This window comes from Lactuca saligna, chromosome 1, assembly GCF_052625555.1.
Source record: "Lactuca saligna cultivar CGN05327 chromosome 1, ASM5262555v1, whole genome shotgun sequence".
Lineage (NCBI taxonomy): Eukaryota > Viridiplantae > Streptophyta > Magnoliopsida > Asterales > Asteraceae > Lactuca > Lactuca saligna.
In genome coordinates this window covers 181,300,449-181,317,422 of record NC_136417.1, presented here as the reverse complement: position 1 = coordinate 181,317,422, position 16,974 = coordinate 181,300,449, and the positions used below count along the sequence as shown (strand labels likewise).

The 16,974-nt window shown below is 34.1% G+C and overlaps 1 protein-coding gene and 1 pseudogene across 4 annotated transcripts; both read left to right on the top strand.

Annotated features, from left to right (window-relative positions):
- Nucleotides 1-1,287: 1,287 nt before the first annotated feature.
- LOC145046473 (cysteine-rich receptor-like protein kinase 29) lies at nucleotides 1,288-4,273 on the top strand. Of its 4 annotated transcripts, none has more exons than XM_078994764.1 (7): nucleotides 1,288-2,306; nucleotides 2,411-2,521; nucleotides 2,615-2,757; nucleotides 2,842-3,052; nucleotides 3,160-3,375; nucleotides 3,477-3,610; nucleotides 3,715-4,273. In XM_078994764.1, the coding sequence occupies exons 1-5, from the start codon at nucleotides 1,472-1,474 to the stop codon at nucleotides 3,333-3,335; spliced, it is 1,476 nt and encodes a 491-aa protein (XP_078850890.1). In that variant the 5' UTR covers nucleotides 1,288-1,471; the 3' UTR covers nucleotides 3,336-3,375; nucleotides 3,477-3,610; nucleotides 3,715-4,273. The 4 variants fall into 4 exon arrangements, with proteins under 4 accessions (XP_078850890.1, XP_078850888.1, XP_078850896.1 ...); XM_078994762.1 differs by having other exon boundaries at nucleotides 3,460-3,610; XM_078994770.1 differs by having other exon boundaries at nucleotides 3,160-3,610; nucleotides 3,737-4,273.
- LOC145014219 (cysteine-rich receptor-like protein kinase 19 pseudogene) lies at nucleotides 3,467-4,035 on the top strand (annotated as a pseudogene).
- Nucleotides 4,274-16,974: the final 12,701 nt, after the last annotated feature.

Genomic DNA, 16,974 nt, shown 5'->3' with positions numbered 1-16,974 from the left:
TCATAATTCGTGTCACAAGCTCATATAACTCAATTGTAATATAAAAACAAGGACATATTACTGTATACCCAAAAGCCCCGGTTGTTTATATAGAAACCGGGTTATTTAATCATAACATATGTCTGATTTTTTTTTTTTTTACTTTTAGATGGGTCATATAACACTCATATTATAAAACTCGACTTTCACATAATATAACTCGTTTATTTCAAGAACCGAGTCCTATTTGACAGGTCTTATGTTCCATTTTTTTAGTGGTGTTTGGCAGAAATGCCATCAAAGGTTTTTTATGAACTAGATAAAAAGGTAAACATCGAACATTTCTATCAAATGTAAGAGTTTAAACCATTTGGGTTGTGGTGACTTGGTAAGGCATGTGGAAGATATGGTGGATAACCTATTGACCCATGTTCAAATCCTGACACCACTCAGCCCTTGTGGCCATGGAGGTTCGCCTGCAGTGACTCCAGGGCATGAGGCAAAGCTTTATGTTTGCAGCGGGGGACAAATCGGTGCGCGAAAGCTGGCCCGGAAACCCTCGTTAGGGAAGTTCCCTTTCCAAAAAAAAATGTAAGAGTTTAATGAACTAGAACCACGTAAAATAATAAAACTGAAAAAAAAGAATTTCAGGTAACTGAGAATAGTAAACATATAATCCATAAAAATATGTCAAACTTAGGTACCGTTTGTTTTTTCGTAGTGAAATTGTATGAATTCTGCGACCCGACTTCAACATATTGTTTGTTTTTTAAACGTCTATAGACTGCTGGAATAAATTAAATTAGGGTGTGAAGATGTTTGAAGTGGACGGTCAACTGCTGTGTCACACAACACAAAACTTTAGGTCATTATCCTTTTAATTAATATTCAACAAGTTTATTACGTTACTTTTTTTATTTTTTTTAAACGACAAACTAACTAATCTACTGCTAAATAAACACATATATCTCTACCGAGACTTCAACCCCTAACCACTCATATGAGATGATTAGTTCATACCGCTAGGTTATTGGCCATTTGATAACATGTTTATTATGTGTAGAGTGAAGTTTAATGTTTTTATATAAATTAAGGGATATAATATTAATTATGGTATGTGATTATTCGTATCCTCAAGCTTTAATGGACGATGGCCTTAGCCGTCATACGTAGACTAGTACTCACATTAGAAAAATCTTTGTAGAATTTTATGGCTTGTTTGAATGTTTCACTCCACTCGCTTTCAAATATGTTAGTGCGCATTCATTTCATCGTCCTGTACAACTGCATAGAAGTCACAATTAGCATGGAGTCTCCGGGCACCGTTTACTTGTGCGACCTTATAGTCATGTTTGAATTTTCGTCGATGCTTCCCAGGCTCTATGATTCAGAAAACCAAAGTTTCTAAACAAACGTGTTGCTATTTATATACAGGCTGCACCGTGTACATTGTGCACATACACACACATACATAAAAACAAGAAAATTTTTAATGGCTTCACCAAATTGGGTGTTGGTTGTATTTCAGTTTTATATTCTTACACATCTTTCTGGTGTCACCGTTATCCATGGAGACCATGAGTGCCGAAACCGAGGAACCTATACACAGAACAGTGCATATGAAAAGAACCTCAATCATACCTTATCTACTCTTCCTCATGTACTTAAGGGAGATGGTTTATTTTACACATCTTCAAAATCTTCACCAGAAGATGATACCAACACAGCTTATGCCCTTGGAGTATGCCCCAGAGAATTTCTAGATGACGATACCTGTATTGAATGTTTGAGGTTTGCAAAGGACCGGCTAAAAAAGGAGTGTCCGAGCCAAAAGAAAGCGACAGGTTGGTATAAGCGTACCTGTATTCTCAGCTACTCTAATAGTAGCTTTGACATCTATAATGGTGAAGATAAAGACATTCTATTCTTTCCGACAACAAGTTATGTCAACAACTGGAAAATTGATTCAATGACTGAGAAACTGACGAACTTGTTCAAACAGTTGGGAAGGAAAGCAGCGTCTGATGGTTACAGTGAAACATATTACTCTAATGATTTACGTACTTCTGGGGGCAATTATATTTATGGAACAAGTCGATGCATTCAGGCCAACAGATCTCTGAGTTGCAAAGATTGCTTGGTTCTGGCTACTGATTCTCTAGAAACAAGGTATAATGGTGATGCCGAAGGATTACTTTACTATGGATACTCATGTTTACTACGATACACAATATCTGTTATCTACATTGGGGATCCTTCAACCGGTTTGCCACCAACAAATCCCCCAACCCCATCGCCACCGACAAATCATTCAGCAATACCTCCAGGTTCATTTTGACTTTCGTTATAAATTTATATTTTCTTCATTAGCATTTAGACATTTGTTTAGTGGCGCACGAAATGTTGATATGTTAATACTTCGATTTTGAAGGGAAAGGAAAGTTAAATCTCATCCTTCCAGCAATATCAGCCGCAGCAGTAACATTGGCAATCTCGACCTTCTTTCTGTTCCTAAAGGTTTGCAGGATCTGCTCTAAAAAAGGTCCGCTATTCATGTAGTAAATTAGAATTTACTGGAAGAATTATGTATCACAACAATGATCAATCGAGGAGTCGAATAATATTTTTGTTGCAGGGGAAGAGGAAGAGCTGTTTGAAGCATCAGACGATGACACAGGGGAGATTATTTACTTTAGACTAAACACAATGCATGCAGCTACTAGCAATTTCTCGGTTTCAAATAAGCTTGGAGAAGGTGGTTTTGGTCCTGTTTATTGGGTAATAACCCGAATTGTATCGATATATCCATATATGATGCTCTGTTTTACGTTTTTAGTTGAAGTTTGATTAATTTAATCACAGGGAGAGCTCTCTGATGGTAAAAAGATAGCAGTGAAAAGACTTTCCCAAAACTCAAGTCAAGGAATGCAAGAGTTCAAGACAGAAGTAAAACTAATCATAAAACTTCAGCATAAGAATTTGGTGAGGCTTTTGGGTTGCTGTATGAAAGGGAAGGAAAGGCTCCTTGTCTATGAATACATGTCTAACAGTAGTCTCGATAACTACCTTTTTGGTTAGTTCTTCATCCATCCCTCACTTTCTATTTACCTTATAAACCTGTTGAAACACCATCGATTTTGTATTCTGTGTATTTAATTTACTTTCGTTTTATGATAAAAGATCCTAAAAAAGCAAAAGAACTGGACTGGGCTAAGCGTGTTAACATAGTGAGTGGAATAGCAAAGGGTCTTCGTTATCTTCATGAGGACTCTCGCCTCAAGATCATACATAGAGACCTCAAAGCTAGCAATGTTCTATTAGAATTGTTTTTGGTACAGCAAGAATTTTTGGATTGAATCAAGTGGAAGCAAATACTGATAGAGTTGTTGGAACCTAGTAAGCCTTCTTTAAAGTTGATAGGAAATCACATATTAAATTATTATACAGGTTATCTTAAAGTTGCTTGTGAGACTTTGACAGTGGATATATGGCACCAGAGTATGCAATGGAGGGTATGTTCTCAATCAAATCCGACGTGTATAGTTTTGGTGTTCTTTTGCTTGAAATAATTTCTGGTAAAAGGAACAGCAGGTTGTTCCACGAAGAGCGTCATCAAAACCTTCTAAGCTATGTAAGCCAATTATGTTCACTCTTACTTTTAATATATTTTTGCATTTCAAGAACACACTCATTAGTTGATATTTATTTATATTGGACGATATTTAACAATTGAAGGCATGGATGTTATGGGATGAAGGGAAAGGAGAGAAACTGATAGATGAAAATCTGAATGATGATTCTCCTGTTGACGAGGCACTTAAATGGTTGCGCATTGCTCTACTATGCGTTGAAGAAGACCCAAACGATCGTCCCACCATGTCCTCAGTTGTTTCTATGCTTGAAGGTGAATGGAAATACCTCTCTGAGCCTAAACCTCCCATTTCTTTCAGCCAATTTATCACCTCTGATGAATCTTTGTCTACATGGAATGGTGATAACTTTGGGTTTTATTCATCTAATAGCATACTTGAAGACACTGATGATCGTGGTGCATAGTGAATACACAATAATGTTAATGAAACAACAACAATTAGGCAGTTATTATTAACTCATCATTTTATTCTTTGTATAAATAAAGCAGCATATATATGTAGTCGTTGTCATTGAGTAGATTCAAGTAATATACAAATCTCTCTCCAAAGTCTTTTACCCCATTGATTTTGATTAGCATTTCAGTTACTGTATTGTAAATTCTTCATGGTATCAATCAGAAGACATGCATATATCTGTGCCAATGCCTTTGGTCAATGCATCACATTCATTTGAACCATAACGGTTACATCTTAAAAACAGCCCTACACCCCAAAACGCAAATTGTAACAATTAATCTGGATCGATTTTTTATGTATAGATATCAAAACGGTTGACAAGTTTTCTGGTTTAAAGGTCCAAAATACTACCACGCATCCATTTATCATATAAAATCACACTACTACAAAAAAAAAGCTTATAGGACCCGGTTAAATCGATTAAGAGACCCGGTTTCTAACCAGCCAGTGAGACCTATTTGAAAAAAGAAATAGAACTCTGTTTTAAAACCGGCTCCTATCTGATATAAAATAACCCGGTTATTCATAAAATCGGGACATATAAGAGGAATATAACGGCTAATGTTTGATCATATATGAAGCTTAGGACACGGTTTAACCATACAAAACCGGGTCATATATGGCTAAAAGAGTCTGGTTCTAATTCTCAAAGTGGGTCATCTAAGGATTAAATATGAACCGATTCCTTTCAAATAACCGGGTCTTTTTCAGCCTTACAAAAACCAACTATAATCACAGTACCAAAAAGCAATGGTTATAAAAATTAAATTGATGACCATTTTATTCAAATAACCATAATATAACGAAAACAATTGATAAAAAGCACAAACTGATACTTGCATCCACAGAACACATTCAAAACAAAACAAAAATTGTTCGTTGATGAACAAATTATATTAATATAAACATGTTAAATAACCAATCATTATAGTCATCAACAAAAACATGCTTAATTGCTGCTAAAAACTCCTTGATTTGGTCATTACATAAAACTTACATAAATAAATTCAAAAAAGAAATTGTTTTCCCATGGAAAGGTATTATCCAATAATCAAGTGTTGCAGCTATCCTTCAACCTCATTTAAAAACAAAACACAACAGCTATCATTGTTCCTCACTTAAAAACAAAACACAACAAATAATTAGTTTTTTGTCTAGCATTTTAAAAGAGTTGACTTTAGCAAACAATCATTAAACTAAAAGTAGGATATTATAAAAATTAACAACTAACCTTATGTACACTTTTAGACAACCACATCATTCATAAAATTTTTCAGAAACTCTTTAACCCATGTAGCAACAGTTGTAACCAACGCCTTTTCCTCAAATGCAGTTTTATCATTCCAAAGGGTACCAAAGTATATGAAACTAAAACTAAAACTAGTAAATAACAAAACAATTTGCGATCTGTGGCCATTGAATTACAGTGCCAACTGCATCTTCTAGGATACCAACTTCATTTGTCATCACAGGAACAGGAATACCTTTATATCTTTCATCAATGTTGTCTATCATAACCTTCAAGTGATTTTCGTGTAGAGGAAGTGAGTGAATTAACCCATCATTATAAGGAAAAACCATCCCTCTGGCACATTTTTGGTTCATATCACCATAAGGTAACACCAAATCACAATGAGTAATAGTATGCAATCATATAACATATAGTATATTTCATGTGTCAACATGTTAGAAAATTTGATATAAAACATAATTTGACAGCAAAGTTCAAATTAAAATGATATCAAGAAATTCAAAAAACATAAACCTAACACATTAAAACAGAAAAATATGCTAAATTCAAAAGTTTGAAACTATTTTAATGTATTTTCTATCACACATGGACCATTATTGTATATTTGTATAACATAGTGACCAATTCTGCATTTCTATACACTTTTGGTTCATATCACTATAAGATAACACCAAATCACAATGAGTAATTGTTTGTAATCATATAGCATGTAGTGTATTTCATGTGTAAATATGTTAGAAAATTCGATGTAAAACATAATTTGACAGCAAAGTTCAAAGTCATATGATATCAAGAAATTCAAAAAACATAAACCTAACACATTAAAACAAAAAAATATGCTAAATTCAGCATTCTATACATTAGAGGTACATTTTTTGTAATTTTTTCTACATAGTGCCTTCTTTTGTAAATTCAAGGATTTGTAATTGTTTCTTATAGGGACCATTTCTGTAAAAAAAACTTACAGGGACCATTTTAGTAAAAAAAAACTTTTAAGGTCCATTTCTATAGAAAAAACTTACATGGACCATTTATGTAATTGTTGTAACATAAGGACGATTCTGTAATTTTTACACAAGTTCTATATACCTAGTTTTATTTTTTGCTCTGTACAGCAGATACATAACACATACAAGGGAATATTTTGTAGTTTTTTTGAAGCAGTTGGACATTATAGAAAACTATGATCAGTCATCAACTCTTACTCAATTATGTATCTATTTTCATACTTGGTTTTTCCCGAAACAATAAATAAGTGAATTTTATTACTCTTTTCCCAACTTGTACCACATAATTATAATAAATTTATGCGATCAACTAGAGTTTGTGATGAAAATAAGTAAACTGACTCATTAAGTTGTGGGTTTTTTAGTTGTTAAAGGTTGATGCTATAATAAAGAATTACCTTTATCGTATCTAAAGCATCCAATGTTGACGTCGAGCCAGACCTATTGTTTTGAACACTGAAGCATACATTATTTGGGACTTGGTTCCTAGACTTTTGCATCGCAAACAATGTTCTTAACTCTGCCAATTCGGTCATAGCTTCATCTAACTGGACCTGCATCTTACTAACAACTTCTTTGTCCACAACCTTCCTCTTTTTTTTTTTGTCAAGTCCTTGCATCCCTTTTCTTAAGCCAATATCATGTCCCACCGCCCTAGTATGACCAGGGTGCTCCGGTGCTATCGCCATAGTCAAGAAATCCTCTCCGGGACCCAACAACAAATCACCGTTGGATATTTCTTTTTGGACATCTATCTGTTAATGCAAACAACATAATATTCAATACAATTACTTAGACAAAAAAGATAAAAAAAAAAATTTAAAAATTAAGAGCAATCTTAAAATCTTTTTAACTATGGGTTCCATGTTAGATGGTATTATTTTTGACCCTGACACATTTTTAGATCTTCTCCCCAACACATAATCTAATGAACGCTTGCTTTTTATCTCATACAACTGTGACAACAGCTGACCCGATGCCTTCTCTTGTTCCCACTTAGGTTTGTTGCCCCGATAAACATGTAGGCCTACTCGGGCTAGATTCGTATTACACATTGAACTCATCCATGCTTTCTCACTTATATCATGCTGACAAAAACAATAACTACTATTATAAATCTGCAACATAATGATTAATATTATCAAGAGACATCATATCCTACAAAACTGGAATTCCTTTGATGATATTCTTTCCTTAAACTTTTCCAATGCAGTCTTTTCCAGATATGAGTAGGTTTCAAGTGGATTTCTCTCATTCTCATTCACCAAGAAATTCTTTTTAAGCCTCTTTTTGTATGATCTCCACTTGTGGTTGCAAGTCATAATCATATATGATTTGCAGTTTTCATCATGGATATTCCAACGTTTCTGTTTTTGTTTAAAAAAAAACTATTAGTAAGATATATCAATTAAATGAAAGCACATGTAATGTGTATTAGATTAAAAACCTTGATGGTCAACCATAAGTTCTCCTTTTCATTTGCTGGCACTTTCTTCCAAGTCGGGTATTCGATAGAAATTAACTTTCTCGTAACAACCCCGTAGTCATTGGCGAACTTATTTTGATTACCACCACAATGCTGAACAAGACTGTTAAATTATTGTGGCTCTGTTATATCCATTAGACGTGTGGTTGTTCTTTTTTTCCTTGGTTGTGGTTGTGGTTGTGGTTGTGGCACTGGTTGTTGTTGTGGTTGATCATTCATCATCTTTATTGGAGACAATTTGCAAATAGCTCAACCACCTTCCTGAACAGATTACAAAAACAATTCAACATGATATCACAATGCTTACTTTGTCGTTTGATTGATATCTATATGTAGTCACGCTAGTAACTGTATGGCTGAGTAACTAACCCATGAGTTACATTATAACAAATTCGTTTGATTGATATCTATTAAGCTTTTTCTAGAGCCAATTAGATGAAAAGTTTTTTTAATTACTTTAAAAACAACATCAAATCAAATCAATATATACAACATAATCAACCATTTAATGTTGTATTCCTATAACACTATTAGTTGCCAAAATATAAACATATCTAGTAAGTAAGACAAGAGAATAAAAGAATAGCATAAACTGGTACAGATGCTATATATAGTTACAATGTTTTACTGGAGATGAGATACAATTCATAATGTTAGAACCAATAGACCTTAATTCGAGAACAAGTAATCTCTAAAATAGTCTTTCACTAGCTTTATTAATTGTATAAAAATAAGAAACAATGGTGCACCATATTTTATAGTGACCTGCTAAACACCACCATCATCAGCCACCACCACTACCATAACTGCCACAGCCACCACCAACATCGTGAATACCATCACTCACGACCACCACCAACGCTGCCACCACTGCTACCACTGCCACCATCCGCCACTACCACCACCAACACCATCATCGTTATCATCACCGGCACCAACCTCCATTGCTACCATCGCCACAACGCGACAACCACCTGTAACGCCCTGATTCTCAGGTATTGATTTATGTATGAATCTTTTTGGTTTTTGGGTCTACTCGACGAGTTGTCCGCTGTCACACCCCGCTAAAGCGGAAACGCAAGATATGACAACGATAACGGTTTCATTGCAAAAGATAAAGATACATCACCATAGTAGTATTTAAACGTTTACAACCTATAGCTTCAAAAGAAACAAAATACAAGTTTTTCCAAAATAACATTGTTCAAATACAACTTCATAAATAACTTCAACACGATGCATCATGCTCTATGATGATGAATCTTTATATCCACTTACTAATTATTTCCTGAAAAAGCATGTAAAACGAGCGTCAACTATGAAAATAGTTGGTGAGTTCACAAGTTTATAAAATCGAGCTTGAAATAAGGCTTTTCGTAAATACAAGTACATTGCTTTAATGAGAAAAAAAGTTTGTATGTGTATGAGCAAACAATGTGACAACCCAAAATTTCCATTTTGTATAAACTATATCACTTCAATAGAAGTTATAGCAGTCACAGTTAATTTTCAGACTTTTTCGTGTGAGTTTGAGTAATTCAGGGTTTACACTTCAGGAAATATCAGGAGAGTAGATGCACTAGAGTTTTGTGCAACATTGTTATTCCAACACTCTATTATATTAGAGATCATTTCGGGAATAAAATATTTTCTGGAAGCAAAAACACTTTTCCTTAAGAGTTTACGGCCGCAAACTCTAAGGAAATGACCTAAGAGCTGTAAACTCCTCAACGGAGTGTTTCTATGCCTTAATCCCTTCCAAGAACTGAACCACCAAGTTGGAATAATTCTAGGGATCATTTAGAACTTCAAAACAGAAAATACCACCAAGGTTGGGAGTTTATGGCCGTAAACTCAAGAGTTTACAACTGTAAACTCCATGTGTGAGGTAATATGGAGAGTAAAATCAAGTATAGGATCCTTTGGAACCCTAAACCCAAGTACCTTGTCCCACAATAGCTCAGATGCAATCCCTGGGGCTTAAAACACTTATATAAAGTGTTTATTATGTTCTAGGATGTCTTAACATTATAAATTAGTAATTTAAGTCTAATTGAGTGCATATATGTGTGATTATATGTTTATTGGGATCATAGTGTGTGTACAAGTCCTCACTTGACACCTAACAATCCTACACCGTTCAGTTCATCTAAACTACCATCTACAGGTGAGTTCATACCCCTAATCAATGTTTTAAATGATTTTAAATGCTTTAATGGGGGGGGGGGGGAATACAAGTAGAAAACAACATGTTGTTAAATCATTTATATGTATTTTATAAATGTGTTTTCATTGAATGGATTTCACATACTACAAAATGTGATGCATGAAAAGGGTTTCTATCTTTAAAATACTTTGTTATCAAATGTATTTCTTTTGAAATGTTTATCAAAATGACATCAAGTCACTTTTTATATTTGTTCAAAATCCTTAGATGTCTTACAAAACCATTTTACATTCTTGAACTAAACCATGCATATACACTTATATTCTTATATATGTATTGATGTTATAGTTGTCATCTTTCATTTAGTTTCCCAGACCCTTGAGTAGTAAAAGTGTATAAACCTACTTGAATAATCAATTACCTTTCAGTAAATTATCATAGGGATAATTTGAAGATATCAAACATTATTCCTATTACAAGGAACCACACAAGAGTCAGTTCATTCATGAGTCTAAACAAGTACATTACTTGATACATGAGTACATTTATATATGATTACATGATACATGAGTACGTTTACATATGCTTACATTATAAATGAATAACATACATGAGTACTGTTACGTAGATACATTATCCTGTATTTCACTTACCTGTATACTTGTACCTAGAGTTATGAGGAAGATTTATTCGTACCTTCTATGTAAATTTTTCTGCCTATCCCTGTTCGACGGGATGTCTGGACAAGACTAACCATTCCGGAACCCAGCTGTCAGCACCACTGGGTAATGAACATCCATGGATGTCTAAGGTTATCATTTATAATAGATAGATTGATATCGGAACTAACCATTCCTCCATCCTACTGTTGTAACAGAAGATGAGATGAAAATCATCGGATGATCATTAGGTTACTATTTATATTAGGTAGATCGATATCGGGACTAACCTTTCCTCCAACCTGCTGCTGCTACAGAGGACAATTGGACAATCTTCGGATGTTCATTAGCTTATTCATATCGCTTACTGTGATGGCGTGTTAGTCCTGGTATCCAGGGATAACACTTACATGGTTATATTTTTCCTATTTACTTTATTTTGTGATATATTCACATAAACGATCAGTTAGACCAATTACTATTCGTAGTAGTCAAAAAGAAGGAAAAACTATCATTTTACTTACAAAACATTCGGGTCTTGGTATAAGACTACATTTCATACTAGTAGGAATAAGGGATTTCTTAGGGTTTTTCATACTTATATCAATTGTCTTACGTAAAGGTTTTACATGACATTCATAATAGTTTATCAAAGCAAGACAATGACACTTAAATACTTATGAATTCACCAACTTTAAAGCTGATACTCGCTTTCAAAATAACTTGTATTCTCAGGTCATCAGTAGACAGGTACGGTGGCCAGGTTTTGAGAAGATGGGGCAGACGAGTCTCATCCTTTATTTTGATTATATTTTTGGTGTCTGATTACAATGAAAGAACACACACATGTATTAAAACTTTACTTATAATGCAATGGATGATGTTGTTGCTTGTTTACTATTTTACACTGTTGTGATACTGTACATGACGTCCTCCACCCCTGAACGTTTCCGCCATTCGTGGTTTTGGGGTGTGACAAACAATGAGTCTCAACCAAACCTATGATTGAAGCCCTATCGAGATCTATGCTTATCGTTCCGTAGATGAATATGGTATCATGCACTCCAGCAATAGGGCGAGTGGGGAGTTGTCAATTCCTATTAGCGCTATCCATAATGACCATTAACTCAAAGAGTTAATGGTTAGAGATAAGGGAAGGGCCTTAGTACGATATGTTCTCATGTTCCGTGTTGCATAGACATGCATAGAGAGACATAACAATACAATAGAAATCATGTTTGATACAAATCAATTTAAATACAACATGCAAATAATAGTTTTTCTGGATATGCTTTTCAACCCCAAAACATAAAACGGAAAATAGGGGATTGCGTGAATACTCACAATGTTTCGAGTAGATACAAGTGGTGCCTTGGAATACACCAATGTCTTGATACCGGGATCCTACGACATCAAACACACACTAGTGAGTTTCCATGTCGAAATCTAAAGCGAATATACTAAACTCTACATATAGTGAAATACCAATTTATGTTCTAATATTGGATTTTATATTAATTGGTTACACTTTTTTCTGAAATGATGAAATTCTACAAGTTATGCGATTAATACAACGTTGGGATATTAATTTTCAAGATTTAGTAATATAAATTTAAGGGTGTTTCAACACATTTAAATGTGTTTCAAATTCCTAAAAATGTGATGTATTATCAAATAGTTTCCAAAAACTGTCAAACCTTGTATTTTCATTCTAAATACAATAGAGGTTTTCCATAAAATTTTCCTTCAATTTTTGATATGGTTAACTATTTTTCCAAATTTTTAAGCTTTTATAACAACATAAATTAACGAAAAATAGCATTCAAAGGATAAAAATTCTAAAACTATTTATTTTACTGTTATTACACATTACTAAGTTGGGAAAATTTTAAAAATGGATTTCCAAGATGTTTGATTATATTTTATGATTTTTGAGCATTTATTGCAACAAAAATTGGAATAAATAGAAAACAGTTTCCAAAATTACCCAAACTTTTTTTTAACTATTATTATACATAACTAGGCTGGGAAAAATATAAAAGATATTTTTCAGTGGGTATATCTATTTTTCCTTTTTTTATTGCCTTAAATAATCATTAATTGAAGAATAAATAATAAACATTTAAAATAAATTACCAAAAATTTTGGTAACATCATTTACAATGTAAGTAATCTGGGAAAAATACCAATAGTGGTTTTCATATTGTATAATCCGGTTTTGGGTATTTATGTGTATTTAAGTGTATTTAACCTTAGAAAATAGGAGAAAAATAGTTTATAGTAGAGAAAAATCATCAAAATTTTATGTAACCTCCTACTGTACAACATGATTTTCTGGTAAAATTTCACGAATTTTGGATAATCAAAACTATTTTTCCTATTTTTAGGCTATTATAATTACCAAAAATTGGGAAAAATAGGAAGGCATGATGAAAACTTCTGAAATTATTTTTCTGAGTCTACCATCACAGGAAAGAGCTGGGAAAATTGTTAGATACAATTTTCACACTCTCTAAAGTTGTTTTGTGATTTATTGTACCCAAAAAAAAAAATCGAAAATCATATTAAACACCAACAAAAATCGATGAAATTTAGTGAGGGGTCATTATTCACTATAGGGGTCATCCACGAATTTATTCCGGATTTATAGACCTCTGGAAGTATTTTATGTGATTTATGCCCTTGTTTTCTTGTAACAATTTTAATAAATCAAAGAAATGATAAAAACTCTTGAAATTTTCCAGATGTTCATATTACCTTAATAGGAATCTGGAAAAGTTTTGTTTTGAACAGAAAAGAAGTTTTAGGTATTTTTATAGACAAAATCGTTTACATGCACTATTAACAATGTACTTTGATCATCAAGCTCATTAGCTTGGTGTTCATCACATGCATCACGGTTTGAGGACCATATATGGACATATGTTTGTCATAGTGATGTTTTTAAAAGAAATACTTGAAAGCATAAGGTCTTTGAACCTTCAAAACTTGTAAAAATTCGAACTTTAGTGTTTGACATAGGTTTTGGTCCTTAGATTTCACCATTAAACAACATGCATGTTGTTCTTGGGTGAAACCCTACTACCATCATCATCAAACTCGACATTCATGAACATGTTCATGAATGTTCATAAAGAATGGTGTAGAAGGAAGAGAAATACAAGAAAAACCTTTTAAAAACAAGAAGAAAAGTAAGGAAAAGTGAAAGATTTTCGTGTCTACCTTGAAGATTAGTCTTGGAGGATGAAGATTTGAGTGTGGAGAGGTGTTCTTGGTTGATGATTTTCGTGAGTTAGAGAGAGAGAGAGAGAAAGTGGGTTTGAGCGTTGGAAGGGTGGAGTGTGAGAGAGAGTGAAGAGAGAAGTGGAAGAGAGGAGATTGTGTTTTAATGATTGAAGTGTGGGGAAGAGAGAAGGCATGGGGAGAGGGTGGCTGGATTTTTGAGTGCCATAAAGCCTCCTCTCTCCTAAATTCAAACTTTACAAAACTCCATCCTTAATTTTTATAAAAACCTAATGATGAGATTTGTAAACGAGTTTAAAGATCAATTCATGTAAGAATTCAGAAAGAAGAAAAACGATGAACACGAGAGTAAATATAATCTTGGTTCAGCTCATATTATGCTCTAGATTTTACAGAGTACAAAGAATATTATGTAAAGTCTTAGTGAAAAGTTACTATTCACTTAGTACTGACCCCTATTTATAGGAGTACAAAAGCATAACAAAAATACTAAGGACTAGACATTAAGACTATTCATTATAATGCCTTAGTAAAAATAACATTACTTCTGAAGAATCTTCATACGAAGACTAAAGACCCTTCGTAACAACTAACACTTCGAGATATTACAACATTTAAACTCTAACAATCTCCCCCTTTGGAATAAAGGTCGAAGTCTTCATGAAGTTAGTAATTGAACGGCATACATCAACAGTCTTCGGATTTCCGTATACCAGGATATAACTTTCTTTATCTCTTTCTTGTCTCCTTCTGAGTTCTTCTTGCAATGATTCATACGAACAATTAAGTTTGTATATTGTGAATTTGTATATCTCTCCACTTCAGAAGTTTGAAACAAAAATCTTTTAGCTTTTCCAGCTTTATCCTTTCCTGCAAAGACAATCCCCAATGGCTTCAAACAAATTTCACCATCTTCGTATTTTTTCAACTCAACCTGCTTCTTCGTAGGAGCCATTGGTACAGTTATTTCAAAGCCTTTAACAGTAGCTAGTTCAATATCAGTTTGAGCTAAGCACTCAAAATAATTCTCCAAGAATATTTTTATATGCCTACACCCAAGACTGAAAACATCTGGTTCTATATCTTGGAGAAAAGAGAATGAGTTGTCCTTAAGTATCAGGGCAACATTGATAAGATCATAAGTGTTCATCAATGGAAAGTCCGCCACAGTAAACTCTTGTATCTTTCCACTTGCCCTTTCCACAACATATTTTACATTTTGAAACTTCTTTTCGAAAATCACATCCATTTTTATAGATATCACCTTCTTAATTTTCTCCAAGAACTAAACTTCTTCTTGAGCCTTTGCTAATACTTCATGAAAACGTATCTTCAACTTCTTTCCCTCTTCGGTATCCATAGAGTTTGTCTCAGCCTTGAACTGTGGCATAATGAACATCATTTCGTTGATTGGAAAATCAAGTTGACCAAAATCAGTATTTGTCACCACAAAGCTCTTCTTCGAAATCTTTTCAAAAGAATACATGTGATCGAACAACACCCTGGATTCTATTGTTTCGTAATTGTACATTTTTGAAGGATCCCCCTTATCCACATTTGAACCTTCTAAAGCTCTTTGTCGCATTATACTTTGAACTTGCCTCATTCTTTCAATTTTAGCTGCCACCTCAGCTTTCTTCTCTTTGTTAGATTTCTCAACCAAAACTCCTTTTCCCTTGTCTTTATCATTCAAAGGAGCTACATTCTTTGATGAAGAGACATCACTTTGATTCACAATTACAATCCCTTTTGCAATAGGTCTTGAAATTGGAACAGTTATAGTCACAGTTGAAATAACTGGAGCAGCTGAAACAATTGTTGGCTTAACAAAACCTTTCGAAGGATAAACCTTTCCTACCACCTTCATATCTTCAGTTTTCTTCTCATGTTCCCCAGCCTTTGCTTGACCAACCTTTTCTCCCCCTTGCACCCCTATGATAGCAGGTGGGGCATCTGATACGTGTGGCAAAAGACTTGAAATTGGAAGTAATAGAGCAAGGTGTTTTTGTAGAATGGCTTCGAAATGAATGAATTTCTGAGAAAGAAATTCTTGAGAAATAATTGGTGAAGAAACTTTCGAAGATATGCCTTGGAGTTCTTTCAGCAGTTTCACCAACTCTCCAAAATGTTGTTCTTCTGTGGCTGAAAGAGAGATCATCTGAGGATTGACTTGTTCGAACATCTGAACACACTGAACAACCGCATCACAAATAATGTCGATCTTCTGATGTGCTGATTCATACCATTGTTGAATATGCTGAACCTCCTTCGTCATTGTTTCACGAAGTTCACGAATTTGCATATTACCGTCTTCTCTAACCTTCTTAACTTCCTGTACGAAGAGTACATGACGCTCCTTCGTGACAGTCTTCAAATCCTTCACTTCCTTCAGAAAATCAGAATGAACATCATTTCGTTGATTGGAAAATCAAGTTGACCAAAATCAGTATTTGTCACCACAAAGTTCTTCTTCGAAATCTTTTCAAAAGAGTACATGTGATCGAACAACACCCTGGATTCTATTGTTTCGTAATTGTACATTTTTGAAGGATCCCCCTTATCCACATTTGAACCTTCTAAAGCTCTTTGTCGCATTATACTTTGAACTTGCCTCATTCTTTCAATTTTAGCTGCCACCTCAGCTTTCTTCTCTTTGTTAGATTTCTCAACCAAAACTCCTTTTCCCTTGTCTTTATCATTCAAAGGAGCTACATTCTTTGATGAAGAGACATCACTTTGATTCACAATTACAATCCCTTTTGCAATAGGTCTTGAAATTGGAACAGTTATAGTCACAGTTGAAATAACTGGAGCAGCTGAAACAATTGTTGGCTTAACAAAACCTTTCGAAGGATAAACCTTTCCTACCACCTTCATATCTTCAGTTTTCTTCTCATGTTCCCCAGCCTTTGCTTGACCAACCTTTTCTCCCCCTTGCACCCCTGTGATAGCAGGTGGGGCATCTGATACGTGTGGCAAAAGACTTGAAATTGGAAGTAATAGAGCAAGGTGTTTTTGTAGAATGGCTTCGAAATGAATGAATTTCTGAGAAAGAAATTCTTGAGAAATAAT